This window comes from Amblyraja radiata, chromosome 2 (genome assembly GCF_010909765.2).
Source record: "Amblyraja radiata isolate CabotCenter1 chromosome 2, sAmbRad1.1.pri, whole genome shotgun sequence".
Taxonomy (NCBI): domain Eukaryota; kingdom Metazoa; phylum Chordata; class Chondrichthyes; order Rajiformes; family Rajidae; genus Amblyraja; species Amblyraja radiata.
This window is the reverse complement of record NC_045957.1, coordinates 97,381,727-97,401,964: the sequence shown is the minus strand read 5'-3', so window position 1 is coordinate 97,401,964 and position 20,238 is coordinate 97,381,727. Positions and strand designations below refer to the sequence as shown.

The following is a 20,238-nucleotide window of genomic DNA, read 5'->3' as shown; positions in this document are numbered from 1 at the left end:
TTCACTATCAAAATCTTCCATAATCTTATGTACTCCTTTGGTACATCCAGCAAGATACACCACATTCTTTTTAGAAATAAATCTAGTTAGTGTTCCATGATATTTGTAACCTCTCAGTCTAGTACCATTTTATTACATTTCTTCTGCACCTTATTCAGGTCCATTTTTATAATATGGAAAAATATAATAAAAGGATAGTACCACGTGTGTGGTCTAACCAAGGTTCAGTACCAGTTTACAAGATCAATACAATTTAGTGTTTTACTTTTCTTAATCTCCATAAATAAACCAATGTTTTGTGTGGTTTTCTTACTAACATGTCATTATTTTAAGACATCTCTGGATTTGTAGCTCCAGAAATCTGTTCCACTACCCTATTTAGATGTTTGATTGCAAAGAAGTATTAACCTACTAAAATGTATTACTTTGCATTTAACTACGTTGGTGCTCACTTGGCAATTAAGTGCAAGTTATACCAGTTTATTAATGGATTGTTTCATGTTTGATTCAGTCCACCGCTTGGACTCTACTCCTGTACTATCCCTGATTATATGGTCGGGTCGTGTGGCATCTTTGTCCTTCTAATTCTGGAGTCAGGCAGCAGGATATGGTGAGACCTCAAATGACATTCAGCAGAGTCTCCACTCCTGGAATAAGCTTTCTGCCTTAGATGGCACTCTGCGTTCGAGGGTTTTTCAATTGTTTATTAAATGTCTGGGAGAAACTTTTAAAAGCTATTACAATAAATTTAAATAATTACAAAAGTTTAAAAGTGTTTTTAGTTTCAGCTGCTTTTGGAAAATGCACATTAAATAACTTTTATCACCTGCATCAGATTTACACTGTTATATTATCTATAACGTATGGCTGGCGGATCTCCCATGGCATTACTTGAGGCAACATTTTAACAACATATTGTTCTTAAAAGAAACTTTTAATTTCAAATAATATATTCTGATATTCCTACTCATTATGCCTTGTGGGCAAAAGAAGATTTCAGATGACAGTTCAAACAGCTATTCATATATTTCAACATATTCCCAGAGCAACCTGCTAAATCTGCTTCCTGCAGATCTGCCAATTGCTGAACAATTGTTATGGTAGCAAACTAGAAATCGTATTCATTAATGAATTGGATGTGAGGACAAAAATAGTAATTTTAAAACTTGGTGATGATTAAAACTGGATATGTGCAACATTTTCCTTAATTCGTATCTCCTTTTTTCTGGCACACTTTCAACTTTCATCAGTTTTCTAAGGCACTCACTATTCTACCAATACATATACTTTAGATTGATTGCTGTTATTTTTGCATGTGAACACAAATGCTTACCTTTTATATTGCTCACTTTCTATATTGGTTGAATGTAATTAATTTTGTATGATCGAATAAGGTTATATCAAAGTGAGAGAAGATGGAATCCAAACAGTGTGCTGATTCGGTATTTTGTACACTGTCCATGATTAGATTCACAACATTATGTCTTTAACTCAATAACATCATCCCTCACATTGATTGTTGGCAGTTTTTAGCATTATTTCTTGGGTGGTAATCCATCTAATTTGGATCATCAGCATGTCGTCTGCGCCATCACTTCACTATTTGAACTTTTTCTTTTCGTGTCCATCTTGTTTCAAATGTTGACCTCGCTGTCATCGTCCGTCCTGAAAAGGACGCAAGCTTCCGGCGACAATCAGTGGAAGCCACCACTTGTCGCAATAGATGATGTTGGTAGCAGAATTAGCTCAGGATACTTCCAGTTTCCAGCCTCGCGACTATTCGATGAAGGAGAACATTAACCCCAGTTGTCACCTGCTATTTTCCTCTCCATAACTTGATGACCTTACATTTAAAATCTTCAAATCAGTCTAGCCCCAAGGTTTGTGTTTTAGTTTGCTTCAGTTAATAAGAGCAGCAATTTTCAATGTCTCCTGTAGATTCAGATTTTAGGTTATAATGCCTAGATTAGTCGCAGAACAACCTGTGCTTGCTGAGTGTTATTTATGCTTAAGGTAGCATGCTGGAAATCATCATCATTGTTACACCATGCAACATGATTACTATTCAACAATTCTACGCTCTAAAAGAGAGATCCAAGTAGTATTATATTTTTAATTAATTTACACTAACTAGGAAGTGACAGCCCTAACGAAGACCAAAAGGATTCTTAATGTATATGTTTTTGATTCAATTTGTTTAAGGGATAGCTGCTGACATCCAGTTGCTGCTTTTCATTCTTGAGTGCTAGTTCCCAATTACTGTTTACTGTTAGAATGTCTTTAATAATTATAAAGGTTGAGCATATGGAAAGTATCAAGAGTGATAACGAGACAGGAAATGTGTATGTTTATTTTTAACATGGTACATCAGATAATGGTCTGTTTTACATTCCATCACTGGCAAATCATTGGCCCTGATGTATTGCCTGGAATACTATCAGATTTTTATGATGAGCAATAGCAGGAAATGTTTGTAAGCAAAGTATAAAACTGATACATCTAGCATGCATTTCCTGACCTTCACACTAATTAGATTCAATCTTAATTTTCTGTCAGATTTCAAAATATGAAAAAAACACAGAGAAATTCAATAGGATGCGTTAACAACTAAGTATATCTCTGCCCAAAAAGGCAATGTGATTTTTAGAAATGGATAATAAGTCTTTAAACACTGAGCGCTTCAGACCTGCATTTTCTAATCTCCTACATGGGATTCCAGGAACTACAGTTCCCTGACAAAATAATAGTTACATCTTTGAATGGTTAACCTCTTTGTTTACTTAATTGTGACAAAAAACTGGCTCATAATTTACTGTCAAAGTAACAAGGATAGCTTTCACAGTTTTTTTTACTAAAGTAGTACATATTATTTGGACGAGGAACCGTATGTACTGTTAAATGCAGAAATTTAAAGTTTTTCTTTGAGAGGATATGACCCACTTCTACCTTTGTTTAAAAAGGCATCTTGCTGTCTGGCTCACCAGGGAAATGCATTTGAATCTTCCCACTGTTCCTATTCATTTTCCCTCTTCCTACCCCCACTCCCCCCCACCTAAATAAATCAGAATACTGTTCGAGATGGCCAAACCACAGGGCAAATGGTTTTGTGAGCAGTATCTAGACCTTATGCAGATCCAGAAGCCCTGCTCCCTCAAAATTCCCTAATATAAAATAATCCATTTACTTAGAAATAACTTAAACTAATTAAACTTAATTTTATAATATAAAGTTTAAAAAAAATAAACCACTTCCAAACATTTATCATTTTAAATAAAGCTAGTCACGGTTCAAATGAACCAAGTTATTTACGCCAGCCATCCCTTGTGTAAACCTGAGTGTCATCGATAGTCATTGAGACATACCGTGTAGAAACAGGCCCTTCGGCCCAACATGCTCACACCGACCAACATGACCAATCTACACTAGCCCCACCTGTCAGCATTTGGCCCGTATTCCTCCAAACCTATCCTATCCACGTAGGGCACATGGTCCGCATGTCAAGTGCATCCAGATCCTCTGCGCAGCTAGATTTTTTTCTTTGCTCCTGGACCTGCACCATAATCATGAATCAAAGGAACACACTGCTGCCAAATGCCCACAGCCAAATCTAAAAAGAAAGCAGTCTTAAACTTACTGAAAAAAATGATTATCAATAATTTTAATAGAATTGGGTTGTAATAATTATCTTTCAACTATTTCGGGCAAAGGTAATGGTGGACTGCACAAGAGTCCATGGAGAGAAATTGGTGGTATGATTGACAACTTGTCACATGCTTCATAATTTCCTATTTTAGCCTGTTCAGATATAGCGCGGAAACAGCCCCTTCGGCCCAGAGTCCACACCGACCAGCGATCACTGCACATTAACACTATCCTACTACACACACTCGGGACAATTTACATTCATACCAAGCCAACTAACCTACAAACCCACGTAGGTCACAGGGCATGGGGAGAAGGTACAAACTCCGTACAAACAGCACCTGTAGTCGGGATCGAACTCGGGTCTCCGGCGCTGCAAGCGTTGTAAGGCACCTGGCACTTTTTGCAAACAAACCTGGGTCTGCAAATATACTGCAGGTCAACAATCTGTGGTATTAGCTCAGTTTTGTTTCTCTCCTTTAATGTAGCCTCACTGGCTGTTTATATTCTTCTCCTTTAAGCTATGACTTCCTCAACTTATCCCTCAGCAACCCTGAACTCACCCATTTTAAAAGTTCCCTTTGCTGTGTATGTCCCTCACCCTCTACCCAATCTTTTCTGCAATTTAAATGTAATTTGTTTTTCTGCCTTTCCCAGTTTTAAAGGAAGGTTTTCAACTTGCACCATTCACTCTTTTTTTCCGTCGATATATACTGCAGGACCTGCAGGATGTTTCCAGCAGTTTTTATTTTTATTTTAGATTTCTAGCTGTTCTTTGATTTTTCATTTAATTGACGGTCAGTTTGTGGAATGGGCCCTTTGTGAAATTGATGGAAGCAATTGGCATTGGTCCACATGGAACCAAATTAGATGGATTACATTTAGAAAATAATTTGTGATATCGTATGAGTGGTTTTATTCATGAGGCATGGCAATTGTAACACGATCAGCTGAAAAAAGGCTTTCTAAAGGGCTTTCACCACCTACTTCACGACCTTTTTTACTCGTGGACATTTTTCATCATGCTAGAAAAAAATACCCCGACCTACTTGATGCCACGAGTACCTATGACTAGCATCACAGCCTACTACGACCTACCTACGGCCTCTTACGACCTCGTGACCACCATGCTGCGAGTATGAGTCAAGGGCAAACTCGGCAGAGGTCGTGAATTAGGTCGTGAAAGTGGGACATGCCCTTTAATATCTTCAGTAATTTATGGGTTGGGTATAGACTAATTAATCAAAAGTAATTGCTGTGATTGGTCTACAACCACATATTGTTCTGTTACCATGCTGCTAGGATGGTAAAAGGTGAATTTGGTATGTTTTTGTTGTCAGCTTGGCAAGGTTCAGTCCAAATCAAGCGACCAGAATTGAGAAGCAAATGTGAAAGATATACTTAATGAATATTGCTACTGTTACTTTGGCTTTTTGCATGACCTATATCCACTGTTGGGGCACATCTCACGTTCATTGAAGGGTTGGTATTCCACCATATTTGAACAAAATATAAGACGATTCAAAATCGATTTGCATGAATGGCTTTGTCAGTCTTTTAAATAACCTTGTACAGTACCATTGTCATTTAATAGAATCAGGCACTTTGTTTAATACTAGGTAGACAAAAATGCTGGAGAAACTCAGCAAGTGAGTCAGCATCTATGGAGCGAAGGAATAGGTGACGTTTCTGGTCGAGACCTGTCCGAAACGCCACCTATTATTTCGCTCCATAGATGCTGCCTCACCCGCTGAGTTTCTCCAGCATTTTTGTCTACCTTCGATTTTTCCAACATCTGCAGTTCTTTCTGAAACATTGCTTAATACTAGAATAGACACTGATAAGAATTGGAAAATAAACCATAGTTAAGATCTTAACTTTCAGCACAAGTAAAGGTTTAGTGGAGAATATACTAAAAGGTACAATTTAAATTATCAATGTTGGTAAAGGTTGCCTTTGCCCCATTCTTTCCTAGAAACATAGAAAATAAGTGCAGGAGTAGGCCATTCGGCCCTTCGAGCCTGCACCGCCATTCAATATGATCATGGCTGATCATCCAACTCAGTATCCTGTACCTGCCTCCTCTCCATACCCCCTGATCCCTTTAGCCACAATGACCACATCTAACTCCCTCTTAAATATAGCCAATTAACTGGCCTCAACTACCTTCTGTGGCAGAGAGTTCCAGAGATTCACCACTCTCTGTGACATATTGAACACATTTCATGACGTATTGAACATCTCTGCAATGTAGTCTGCATAGCTGACGTTATTCTTGTTTCGCTTTTACAGACGATGGGTCAGACTTTTGTTCGGAAGAGAATTTCCCCTTCAGGACCTTTTGGTGATCTGGGATACGTTATTTGCTGACAGTGTCACCCTGGATTTAGTTGATTATATTTTTCTAGCAATGGTGTTATACATAAGGGATGTCTGTAAGTATATTCACATTGATAATACTTTCATATGACTCCAATGATAAGATAAGAATTGTAAGATATCTTAAGTAAAATCTTTGTGTTATATGCATAAATTGTTGGAAATGGACAAAGTATAATTGCATTTTCAGAGACATGGCTCCAGAGAGACCAGTGCTGAAGCTGAATTTCTCTGGGTATTCATTGTTTAGAAATGGGTAGTCAAAAAAGAAAAATTATTTGTGGGTGGCATTGTTAGTAAAGTATGAAAGAAGAGCAAAGGATATCAGAAAATCGAGATGAAATGTCTGTCTGGGTAGAGCTAAGAAGCACCAAGGGTGCTGGTAATGTAGGGATGGCATCAAACAGGAAATTCAAGAAGCGTGTGAAAAGAATTGTGAAGTAAAAATAGGTGTCTCTAATCTACTTGGAGACTGGCCAGAACAAGTTAGCAACAATGTTACATGTTCTGGGAATTCACTCTCAGAACAATGTCTTTTTTTTAAATAGGTTTGTGGTAAACCCAACTAAGGCGCAGGCAATCTAAGATTGGGTACTCTGCATTTTGATTGGTTGAGTTATTAATTTGTTTTGGCGGTTCCTTTAAGGAACATTGACCATTAGAAAATGGAAATTTTCAATAAGACAGCAAATGAAGCAATTTTATCTGAAATTAGGATTTCAGGTGTATCTTCAATTACAGTTATACCGCCTTTTCTCGAGCTAAGACAAAAGAAAAAGCAATCCAACCACGTCATGCAAAAGAAGTTAAGTATTAGATCCGAAAAGGCAGCATCACACGTTGCCAGAAAAAATCCTTGCCAGCTCTTGGAATGAAAATCATGTCAATCACTTCCTCCCAGTCTATGCCTATAGCCTTCAAGTTGATTTCCTACAAGCACATGTCCAGTTTCCAATTGAAATCATTGATTGTCTTTTCCACCGCCCTCATCGCTGGTGAGTTCAGGACCATTGCATTCACTGTGTTTTAAAACAAAATCCTCACATCCCCAAGGATCCACTGCCCATAAAATATTGCGTTTAGAACCATTAGTTTTAGTATTAGTATTTAGTTTTAGTCTTAGTACCATTTGTTTATGGGAACAGTTTGTTTTTCTCCACCTAATCTAAATCTGTCTATCTTGTACATTGCAGATTCAGATAAATGTGAACTGTTGCATTTTAGGCTAAACCAAGGCAGGACCACACTGTGAATGGCAGTGCCCTGGTGTGTTGCAGAGCAGAGAGATCTAGGAGTCCAAGTATGTAGTTCCCTGAAAGTGACACCGCAGGTACATAGGGTGGTGAAGCTGCTTTTGGCACGCTGGCCTTCATCAGTCATGGCGTTGAGTATAGAAATTAGAACTTCAGATGCTGGAATCTTAAGCAAAACACAAAGCAACTCAGCAGGTCAGGCATCAGAATCAGGAATGCATAGGCGATGTTTCGATCCTGAACTCCTCTTCCGAAGATGAAACATTAAGTTACAGTTGCACAAATATTTGTGAGGTCGGATCTGGAGTATTATGTGCAGTTTTCGTCTCCCAGCTATAGGAAAGGTTCCATTAAACTGGCAAGAATCCAGAAGAAGATTTACGAGGATCTTGCCAGGACCTGAACTGAGAGAGAAGTTGGGGAGGTTAGGACTTTATTCCTTGGAGTACAGGAGGCTCAGAGGTGATCTTATGTAGGTGTATAAAATCATGAGGGAAATAGACAGTGAATACCTAGGGTACGGGAATCAAGAACCAGAGGACATTGGTTTAAGGTGAGAGGCAAAAGATGAGGCAATACGAACTTGAGGAGGAATTTTTCCACACACAGCATGGTGGGAAAATGGAATGATTTGCCAGAGAAGCAGTTGAGGCAGGTGCAGTAATAACATTTAAAAGACATTTGGATCAGTCCATGGATAGGAAAGATTTAGAGGGATTTGATCCAGACACAGGCAAATGAAACTAGCTCAGATTGGGTATCTTGGACGGCATGTTCGAGTTGGGCCGAGGAGCCAGTTTCCATGCCAACTTTATAAATCTATCTCTATCAAATCTCCCCACAATTGATCTTTGAGCAAAAGGAAACAACCTCAAATTCTCCAAACTTGTAACATAATTCATTTTTATAAGGACTATCCTGTTAAATCTTCTCTATATGCTCAAACGCCTTTGGATCCTTCCTAAGTGTGATGACCAAAACCAGTTGTCTGGTGATGCCCTACCCAGAGCTTCAGAAATCTAAACTTACATGCATTTGTAAACATTGCATCCATTTATGAACCCAGGATCTGACATGCGTTGCTAGGTTCTCTCTCAATATGCCATGCCACTTTCAATCTTTGCATATGAACCTCGAGGTCTCTGCGTTCCTTCACATTCTTTACAATTGTCCCATTAAGTCTATATTCCTTCACCCTCTCCATTTTATATCAGCTCACACTACTCTGTATTAAATTCCAATAGTCGCCTTTCAACGTATTCTGCTAGCTTACCAACATCCTTTTTCATTTGATCACTAACCGATTGCCACACATCCAGGCTTGTAATTTTTACTCTATATTCCAAAATTCAAGTTATTCAAATATATTAAAAGCAAATGGCCTTAGCACTAACGCTTGGGAAACTCTGCTGTCAACTATCCTCCAGTCTGAGGAATAACCATTTATCATGACGTGCCATTTTCTGACTGTAAGCCAATATTTTTTTTCAATCCAATCTGACACTTACCCATCTATTTCCTTGATTAGGCTCATGGGGAAAAAAAGATTAAAATTGAGAAAATAATGTGATAATCGCTCAATAACTATGTATCTACGAAAGTTGCTATTACCTGGTCAAAATTCATATCTGTTGGAAAAGTAGATATAAAGAAACCGATGTGCATTGTTATGTGGAAGACTGCCACCTTGTGACTAAACCATCATTGCAATCTGATACAAATACTCAGTCCCTGCATGTCCTTTTATAAACATGGCATAGTTTTTGTCTGATGTGTTTATATTCCAAGAGAACACGATTAAAAGCAGACCTTAATAAAGATTGATATTTTATTGCTTTAATTAAATTACCTTAGGCAATATTATATTTACAAATACTCCAGATGTTTTGCAGATTAAATATCAAAACATGCTTCTGACCGATTCAATTGCTGTTTTATTAATATTGCTTTAAAATGTCAAGATCATAAGTAAACTATGATCATCTAAGTTTTGTAAAGATGCAGTACTGTGTGGTTTAGCACTCAGAAAGCACTAACTTACATTATTAATGTGCCATGTGTTTTTGGCTTTAATGACTTTCACAAAAAGTACAGTAAATGGTCACAAGAGAACAAAAGTATTATGGAAGAGTGAGCACGATAAGCAAGTGCTTCACAAATGAAACCAGATGTATGAAATTACAAGCTGTCGGATCAGAAAGGAAGTGAGGATGATGAAGTGGTTCTCACAGTAGAATAGAATTATTTGTTTCAATCACATGCTTCTTTTGCTCTTGATTTTTAAATATCAAGGTCTACAATGACAAAGTATGCGACTAGTCAGTTAGAATGCATAATATTGTCTTGAATGTTTTTCCTACTACTTTATGTTTTCAACAAAGTGCTTTCAATACAGTGCATTAATAGCCGGTGCTGAAATATTGTCATGGAATATCTAAACAAAATATGATGAAGGGCCCTAAGATTTTGGGGAAAACCTGTGATTGTATTCCATGATTTTTCTATTGCACTCACTTATCTCTGTTGATTGTGTAAAGTGCAATATTTTTAAGTAAACCTGTTTTGTAAATACGGCATCACAAACCCAATACTTTGTCATTCGTGTAAAGAAAATGATGCAAAATATTTTCCTGCCCAAACAAAACAGTTGTCCAAAACTCTTCAACTCCTTGCATTTTAGTTCATCATTTCACTTTGTGCTGCAGTTAGTAAAGGCTTGCAAATATTCTAGTAAGTGTATATAAAATGTGCATAAATTATGTAAATAAAACACTTCTATTTGTTATATTTTCTTCAGTAATTGCCAGTAACTATCAGACTTGCCTTGGACTGCTTCTCCATTATCCTTCTATAGAAGATGTCCATTCTTTTATCCAGAAGTCACTCTTTTTAAGAGATCCAAAGGTAATAAAGCATTTTTTGAGGTTCGTACTCATAATGAGTGTTGTTTGTAGAATTATACCATTCATTAAACCCTAAGATTAAGATGTACAAAGACATAATTTAAAATACGTAATATAAGAGATGCTTAATATCCAGTAAATAAACTGAAATCAATTAAACATGCAAGATTCTCAATTTTAGTTGCTGTTAAAATGCTTAAATCTCAGTAATAAATGGCAACATTAAATATAAGAGATTATAGAGGGTATATTTCAGAAGCATATGCACTACATATGTTTGTACAAAGAAGGATTAAATCAGCTATTAACATTTTTACTGGAGAGAAAAACAAGGATATTGTTGCCGTATCACCACCGTGGTTTGCTTGTTTTACAATGGTCATTTGCTGGCCTATAAAAGGAAGAGAATTTTCTGAATTATTGTACATTTGAGGGCACATCTGTAACCAGAGCAGTAATAACTCATCATTTATAGCCTCAGAACGGCAGTCAATATTTGTTTTATTGTACCCATGAGCTAAATTTATTTTTCAAATGGGAGATGTTTTCACCCATTTTGAATGGTTAATATCCTGTGCTTTGTGGTCACTGAAGATTATTGCCAACTGTCATCATTTATTTGTCAAGAGTGAAAATATTTTCTCATGTATAATTTTCAGCAAACCATGTATTTATTTCTGAGCACAACTTTAATAATTGCATTTTCCAAAGAATACAGGTCTTATAACATGATAGCTATATGTAAAGTTCAGCAATATTCTCTTAATTAACCTCAGTGATGTTTTGTGTTTCCAGGTGGTCATTAATTTGGTGTTCAGTCTATTTTCTGATTTCAGTAGGTCAGCCTTGGTTCAGTGATATCAGTTGCCAGATTCTTGATTAGTAATGCCCCTGTCCCACTTAGAAAACCTGAACGGAAACCTCTGGAGACTTTGCTCCCCACCCAAGGTTTCCGTGCAGATCCCGGAGGTTTTTGTCAGTCTCCCTACCTGCTTCCACTACCTGCAACCTCAGGCAACCACCTACAACCTCCGGGAACCACACAGAAACCTTGGATGGGGCGTAAAGTCTCCAGAGGTTTCCGTTCAGGTTTCCGAAGTGGGACAGGGGCATAAGGGTGTCAATGGTTATGGGGAGAAGGCAGCAGAGTGGGGTTCAGAGCGAAAGATAAATAACTGAATGGCAGAGTAGACTCGATGGGCCAAATTGCCGAATTCTGCTCCTAGGACTTATGATAGCAATGTTGCATCACAACTATTGGATTGAGTCACAAACCCATTGCAGATGTTTTTGGCTGATTTTTTTCAATACATTGTGAACTGCACTGTTATGCTGAAATTGGGTCCCAGCTACACTCTCTGATGTCTGCAAATATACCTTGACATTTTTGTAAAATGTGGGCAAGTTCTCCTGGTGGTTTTGATTAACAGCACTAAACAAATCATTTATCACATTACTGTTTATGTGACTTTGCTTTGCAGTAAAGGAGTAGAAACAAGTACACCAATTAACCTTTTTAAGGGTGTCTCATCTTAATTGACAGTAGCATCAGAAGCAGATGCATAGGTTTGTTCATTTTGGATGTTGCTTGTTGTTCAGTAGCAGTTAAACTGGCTAAAGAAAATTTTATGAAACAACTTTTAAAAAAGAATGCTAATTATCTGACAGAATAGGACTAGGATGCAAATAAAGCACAACTCCCTTATAAAGTGGAAAGTTAGCAGAGAGTTATCCATATAGTAAAACAATGGCCTGGAATTTACAGATGTAATGAAGCAAAACAGTTGGTGCCAACATGTGCAATTAAACACAAATACAGAGTAGCGGCCAGTGATTTCCTGCTCCTGTAGAGGGTGCAATGTTTGCATTCATTCCAAAAACATTTCACACGGAGTCAATGTTTTAACATAAACTTTAACTTTTTACACAATACTCTCACTGTAAAGACTATTTAAAATGTTAAGCCTAGTTTAATGTGGTGTAACCAAACCCAATGAGTAATTTTTAATTACTTCCGAGCAAATTATCTGGTATTGAAAAGCTGGTATATAAGGGTATAATTTTATTCCTTTATTCCTGGCAAATAATATTTTTGAAAATAATAAAAATGGCAAGTTAAAGTTGATGTTACTTTAGCCTCAAAGATTTGTTTCAATCTCTATTTAGTTCTCTGTAAAAGGATTTAAAAGGAATTATGATCTGTGCTCTTTACTCCTTGTTTCCAGTCTGTAAGACATGCGTAACCTGATTAGTTATTGAGTCCATTTGAAGCTCAAAAAGATCCTATGTAAAGGCACCAAATTGAAAGTTGTATTAGAATTAGAAAATATGATACAGAATTTGTTAAATCTTTGTAGCAATTTATGTTGAAGTCAGTAGAGAATGCCATTGTTTTGCTTCTGACTACAAAATAAAAAACCTAACGGCAGAGAATTCTGTAAATAGAAATGATTTAAGACAAACAGGCGTGACCCCTGCCTTTTTCCTCGCAGTTTTTAAAGCCCAGTTGAAATAAATGCATTTATCGATCCTGCTCTAGTGCTAGGGAATCTCAGTAAGGTCATGCTGCACAAGCAGAGTCCTGTGGCAGTATGCCCTGGTAAATTTGGCAGTCTGGCATCTACCTGCATGTTTGGGATCTCCACGTTTGGAAAAGTGGGCTAAAGTCTGGGCATGCCGGTATTTGCAGGGTAAATACTGGCAAATTATTGGGGCATGATTGAATGGCGGAGTAGACTTGCTGGGCCGAATGGCCTAATTCTACTCCTATCACTTATGATCCTATGAAATTACCACGGAGCTGCCAGCAATTTACCAGAGATTCTGGTCAACCATCATCCAGTATGTACTGCCTGAAAGAATAGCGGAAATGCTCATGCAACACGGGAGGGTTTAAACTAGATTGGCAGGGGGGTGGGATCTCATACAGGACAGAGGCAGGTGAGAGGTTAGAAGTTGGTATGGAGGGTGGTGAGGGAGAGGTTAGTGGACAGAATATGCAGGTGAAAGGCGGGGAGCGAGGAAGGAGGTTTGGTTTAAACTGCACGTATTTTAATGCAAGGGGCCTGACGGGTAAGGCAGATGGATCAGATGCCGTCCATTCTACCTTCCCCGGGAGCTCAGCTCAGTCATCATAACAGCCGTCTTCATACCACCACATGCGGACGCGGCACTATTGGTCCTACATGATGTGTTATGTCAGAACAGAATCCTGATGCGGCTATGGTGGTGGCTGGGGATTTTAATAAGGCAAACCTCAAAAAAGTTATGCCTAACGTCTGCCAACACATCATGTGTGTCACCAGGGGGGAAAGAACTTTGGACCACTGTTACACGCCGCTCAGGAAAGGATACAAGGCCGTTTCTCTCCCTCCTTTTGGAAAATCTGACCACGCTGCCATTTTCCTGCTGCCGGAGTATAAACAACGGACAGTATGGGAAGCGGCAGTGACGAGGGACGTAAAGCGGTGGTACGACCAGTCAGAGGCCACGCTACAGGATGCACTGAGTGACGTCGACTGGAATATGTTCCAATCAAGTTCCAGGTATGTCAGTGAGTTTGCAGAAGCTGTCATGGACTCCACTGCAACAATAGCCAACAACATCGTCCCCACAGTAAGGATTAGCATCTTTCCTAACCAAAAACCCTGGGTGGACAGGTCCATTCGCGTTGCTTTGAAGGCTCGCATCGCTGCTTACAACTCCGGCCTGGCATCCGGCAACCTGGATGACTACAAGGTAGAGTCCTACAGACTGTGAAGGGTGGTGAAGGACGCAGAAAGGAGGCACAGGGACAGGATGGAGTCGCAGATGGAGCAGCATGACACCGGACGCCTATGGCAGCGGCTACGGACTATAACTAACTACCAAAGCAGCCCCTCCTCAACCGGGAGTGCCGGCACCTCCTTAGCTGATGACCTGAACTCTTTTTATGCACGATTTGAGACGGGCAACAAAACTCCTAGCTCGCCGGCTAACAGCAACATCATCAGCGCGCTGGCTAGCGAGGCTTGAGTGAGTTCCACCGCTGGGGATGTGCACACATTCTCGGTGTCCGAGCACGACGTGAGGAACGCACTGACACGTGTGAACACGAGGAAAACTGTAGGCTATCCTGGCAAGTGCTAAAGTCTTGTGCTAATCAGCTAGCTCCAGTGTTCACCACAATATTCAACCTCTCCCTGACCAAGTCCGTGGTCCCTGCCTGCTTCAAGAGATCCGCCATTGTACCAGTGTCTAAGAATGCCTCTCCATGACTCCGCTTGAATGACTACTGACCGGTGGCCCTCACCTCACTGGTCATGAAATGCTTCGAGAGGCTGATCAAGAACTACATCTGCGCCTTCCTCCCTCGCACCATGGACCCGCTACAGTTCGTATACCATCCAAACAGATCTACGGATGATGCGGTCTCCCAGGTTTTACACACCACTTTCTCTCACCTTGACAGCCAGAAGGGGGGCTATGTGAGGATGCTGTTCATTGATTTCAGTTCAGCTTTCAATACCAATGTCCCCACTAGACTTGCTGAGAAGCTGCTGGAACTAGGACTGAACACTCCCCTGTGTGCCTGGGTCCTGGACTTTCTCACCACCAGGCCCCAGGTGGTCAAGATGTGGAGACATACCTCCAACCCCGTCACCCTGAACACAGGATCCCCCCAGGGTTACGTCCTCAACCCCCTACTGTACTCCCTGTACACACATGACTGTGTGGCCAGGTTCAGCTCCAACTCCATCATCAAGTTTCTGATGACACTGTGGTGGTGGGCCTGATCTCTGATAACGATGAGAAGGCCTACCTGGAGGAGGTGGCTGATCTGGCACTCTGGTGTCAGGACAACAGCCTCCTCTTGAATGTCACTAAAACTAAGGAGCTGATTGTGGACTTTTGAAGGGCAAAACAACCGAGGACATACACGCCACTGGGGATAAATGGGACTACTGCGGATAGGGTGAGCAACTTTACATACCTGGCAGTCCACATCACAGAGGATCTGACATGGACAACACACACTGCCGCACTGCAGAGCCTTTACCACCTCAGACAGCTGAGGAAATTCAGAGTCTCTCTGAGGATCCTTCAATCCTTTTACTCTGATGCAGTAGAAAGCATCCTGACCGGAAACTTCTCGATCTGGTTTGGCACCAGCTCTGCCCAGGACAGGAAGACTCTGCAGAGAGTAGTGCGTTCGGCCGAACGCACCATGGGAACTGCACTCCTCCCCCTGCAGGACCCATACACCAGGAGATGCAGATCCAGATCCAACAAGGTCATGAAGGACCCCTACCACCCCAGCAACGGACTGTTCCAGCTACTACGGTCAGGCAAGCGCATCGGCTGTCACGCTGTGAAAACAGAGAGGATGAGACGGAGTTTCTTCCCACAGGCCATCAGGACTGTAAACTCTGATCTCACCAGGGCGTAATTATTGTTGTGTCTTTTTAATGCAAATACTGGTTCTGTTCTGTTGTTTTACACAATCCTGCAGGCATTGCCACTTTCATTTCACTGTACATCTTGTATGTGTATGTGACAAATAAAGTTGACTTGACTTGAGCTTAGGGCATGGATAGGTACGAGCGACTGGGATGTTGTAGCCATGACTGAAACCTAGTTAAGGGAGGGGCAGGACTGGCAGCTCAATGTGCCGGAGCTTTAGAAGAGACAGGGGTGAGGGTAAAAGGGGAGGGGGGGGTTGCATTGTTAGTTAAGGAGGATGTCATGGCATTGGTCAGACATGACATTATGGATGGTCCATCTAGTGAGGCTATATGGGTGGAGGTGAGGAACAAGAATGGGATGATCACCTTGTTGGGGGTGTACTACAGACCCCCGAATAGTCAACGGGAATTATAAGTACAAATTTGCCAGGAGATTGCAGACAGCTGCAGGTCAAATAATGTTGTTGCAGTAGGGGATTTTAACTTTCCCAATATTGACTGGGAAGATCATAGTGTGAAGGGTTTATGGGGTGCAATTCCTCAAAAGTGTTCAGGAGATTTTTCTCAAGCAGTACGTAGAGGCCCCCACACATGAGAGGGCAACACTGGATCTAGTATTGGGAAATTGTGAAGGGCAAGTTAAATGAAGTGTGTGTGGAGGAGCCTTTTGGGACCAGTGACCAGTTGGGAACAGTTCGATTAGGTTTAAGATCGTTATGGATAGAGACAGAGAGGGCCCACATGTTAAAATGCTCAACTGGGGTAAGGCCAACTTTGACGGTATGAGAGAAGGTCTCGCTCAAGTTGACTGGAGGAGGTTATTTGAGGAGAAAGGAACATCTGCCAAGTGGGATATTTTTTAAAGTGTGCTGACAAAAGCTCAGGATGTGTAGGTTCCCGTTAAAGTGAAGGGCAAAGCAGGCAAACGTAAGGAAGCTTGGCTGACGAGGGAAATTGAGGCATTGGTCAAAAACAAGGATGCATGGGACAGGTATAGGCAGCTGGGATCAAGTGCATCCCTGGAGGAGTTTTGGGAATTAAGGAATAAACTGAAAAAGGACATCAGAAGGGCAAAAAGGGTCCAGGATAGCATTAAGGACAATCCCAAAAGATGTTATAAATATATAAGGGATAAAAGGGTAACTAGAGAGAGTGGGACCTCTCAGGAATCAAAGCGGTCACTTCTGTGTGGAGTCACAGGAGATGGGCAAGGTCCTCAATGAGTATTTCTCCTCTATTTACTGAGGAGAAAGACAGTAGGACAGAGGAACTTGGGGTAGTCAATGGAAGTGTCTTGAGAGCAGTCAGTGTTACCGTCGAAGAAGTACTGAAGGTACTATTGTGTATGAAGGTAGACAAATCTCCAGGGCCTGATCAAATATATCTGAGGACATTGCGGGAAACTAGAGAGGAAACTGCGGGAGCCCTGGTTGAAATTTACGAGTCGTCCTTAAATACAGTAGAGGTGCCGGAAGACTGGAGGGTGGCAAATGTTGTGCCTCTTTTCAAGAAGGGCTGCAGGTAAAATGCTGGGATCTATAGGCCGGTGCGCTTAACATCTGGAAAGTTACTAGAGAGTATTCTGAGGGATAGGTTATAAAGGCATTTGGACGGGCAAGGGCTGATTAGTGATAGTCAGCATGGTTTTGTAGGTGGGAGGTCGTGTCTCACAAATCTGATTGATTTTTTTGTAGACGTGACCAAAAAGGTCAATGAGTGCATGTAAATATTGCGTACATGGATTTCAGTAAGGCATTCGACAAGGTTCCGCATGGTAAGCTGCTCTGGAAGGTTAGATCGCATGTGATCCAAGGAGAGATAGCTGAATGGATAGCAAATTGGTTCCATGGAAGGAAGCAGAGGGTAATGGTGGAAGGTTGCTTCTTGGATTGGAGGCCTGTGACTAGTGGTGTGCCTCAGGGTTCGGTGCTCGGCCCGTTACTGTTTGTCATCAACATCAATGATTTGGACGAGAACATACAGGGCAAGATTAGCAAGTTAGCTGATGATACAAAAGTGGGTAGTTTTGCAGATAGTAATGATGTTTGTGAAAGATTGCAGCAGGATCTGGAACGATTGGCCAGGTGGGCTGAGGAATGGTTGATAGAATTTAATACAGAGAAGTGTGAGGTGTTGCATTTTGGGACGTCTAACAAGGGCAGGGCCTGCACAGTGAATGGTAGGCCTCTGGGAAGTGTTGATGAGCAGAGGGATCTAGGAGTGCAGATGCATGGTTCCTTGAAGTCGAGTCACAGGTAGATAAGGTGATTAAAAAGGCATTTGACACATTGGCCTTCATCAATCAGAGTATTGAGTATGGAAGTTGGGAAGTCAAGTTGCAGTTGTATAAGACGTCGGTGAGACCGCATTTAGAATATTGTGTTCAGTTCTGGGCACCAAAGATATTGTCAAGCTTGAAATGGTTCCGAAAAGATTTACGAGAATGTTGTCAGTTCTAGAGGGTGTGAGCTATAGGGAGAGGTTGAGTAGGCTAGGTCTCTATTCCTTGGAGCGCAGGAGGATGAGGGGTGTTCGTATAGTGTACAAAGTCATGGGAGGAATAGATCGGGTAGATGCACAGAGTTTCTTGCCCAGAGTAGGGGAATCGAGGACCAGAGCCCATAGGTTCAAATTGAAGGAGAAAAGATTTAATAGGAATCTGAGATGTACCTTTTTCACACAAAGGGTGGTGGATGTATGGAACAAGCTGCCAGATGAGGTAGTTGAGGCTGGGACTATCCCAACGTTTAAGAAACAGTTGGACAGGTACATGGATAGGACAAGTTTGGAGGGATATGGATCAAGCGCAGGCATGTGGGACTAGTGTAGCTGGGACATGCTGGCCGGTGTGGGCAAGTTGGGCCGAAGGGCCTGTTTCCACACCGTATCACTCTATGACTCTATGTATTCAATAATACTTCCAAAAGAAAGTTGGATGAATTCTTAAGGAGAAAACAGCTCAACTGCGAGGTGTGGGACTAATTGGACAGCTCTTTCAAAGACCCTGAATAAATATGAAGCCAAATGGCCACTTTCTGGGTGCCAACATTCTATAAAATGATTAAGCACCCTCTGCCAATATCTTTAACCTTATTAAATTTCTTTAGAAAATAATCACATTTGCATTGTAATATATTACTGATTCCAAAGTGCCAGCAGGAAAATGTTAAAGGATACCAGGGAGCAACATGTGATCTAATTAAAATTTTACAGGTTCTTTGTCAAGTTTTATTTGTTAAAAATGATCAAGTTCATTAGCTTGATAACAGATGTTTTTTAATAGCCTAATTATAATGACCTTGTTTGTACCTATCAGGTATATCATTTCTCATTGTTGGAATACTGCCCAATTTGCAATGGAGAATATCAGCATCACACTTGCAGTGGTTAAGTGCAGCAAAAAATTCTTGTTTGGTTTCAAAATCTAGCTCTTCAGGCATGACACAGGTAGTTTTATATTTTCTCCCAACTACTGTAATTGACATCTGACATACATGGTCCAAATTGAGGATAGTTTAGAGTTACAGTATGGGAACAGGCCGTTCAGCCCACCAAGTCCACGCCGACCATCAATCACCCGTTTACGCTAGTTCTGTGTTATCCTATTTTCTCATCCACTCCTTGCACACTAAGGACAATTTACAGAGACAATTAACCAGCAAACCTGCACGTCTTTGAGATGTAGGAGGAAACCGGCCGGAGAACCCAGAGGAAACCTACACAGCCACAGGGAGAACATGCAAACTTCATACAGACAACACCCAAGGTCAGGATTGAACCCAGGTCTGTGGCACTGTGAGGATGCGTCTGTACCAGTTGCGACACTGTGTAGTAGCATTCCTTTGTACCTATACATATATATAAATGGCAGCACATCATTTAACAGAATCGTATATCTTTTCTCCATCAGGATACACAAAAATATAATAGCAAGATAAAGGCCATTAAATCTGCTCCACAATTCAATAAGCTGATGGCTGATGTGATATTGGCCTTGTATACACTTTCTGGACTGACCTTCATGATGTTGGATTCCTCTGTAATCCAAAAATCCATTATGTTCAATGACTCGGCATCCACAGTACTCTGGTGTAGAGAATTCCAATGCTTCTCAACTCTTTTAGAGAAGAAATTCCTCCATCTCCCTCTCATGCGAATAACCATTTTGCCAAGAACGTGTCTACCAGCTCTAGACCGTCTGGTAGGTGACGCATCCTTACAGCGTTTACCCCATCAAGCCCTCTCAGAATCTTATATATATCAATTATCTCAAGAGAATCAGGAGCAGTGACAACAGGTAGTTGTTTAACACGAGCCTCAAGCAATTTAAACATAGGCTGATAACTTCTATTATTTAAGTTGTGGTTCTGTTTTATTCATTTAAAAAATGTTTATTGATGCTCTGCCCTCAGAATCTCCTGATAGATAAGAGATGTGTTTTTCCAATGTGTCCACAACATCCCTCCAGGTGTTTTGTTTACCCACGTCCTAATAATCATTGAAACAAAGAACTGCTGATGCTGGTTAATACACAAAAGGATACAAAGTGCCGGAGTAACTCTGCAGGTCAGGCAGGATCACTGAAGAACATGTTAGGTAATTTATAGATCACATATC

General features: G+C 40.7%; 1 protein-coding gene across 3 annotated transcripts in view; it reads left to right on the top strand.

Moving 5' to 3' along the window:
• Positions 1–20,238, top strand: part of tbc1d5 (TBC1 domain family member 5) — a 422,753-nt gene that overhangs the window by 290,843 nt on the left and 111,672 nt on the right. For all 3 annotated transcript variants that reach the window (XM_033050914.1, XM_033050922.1, XM_033050908.1), the window contains 2 exons: positions 5,935–6,077; positions 10,072–10,178. In XM_033050914.1, the coding sequence (XP_032906805.1) occupies positions 5,935–6,077; positions 10,072–10,178 (250 nt within the window). The remainder of the gene's footprint in view (positions 1–5,934; positions 6,078–10,071; positions 10,179–20,238) is intronic.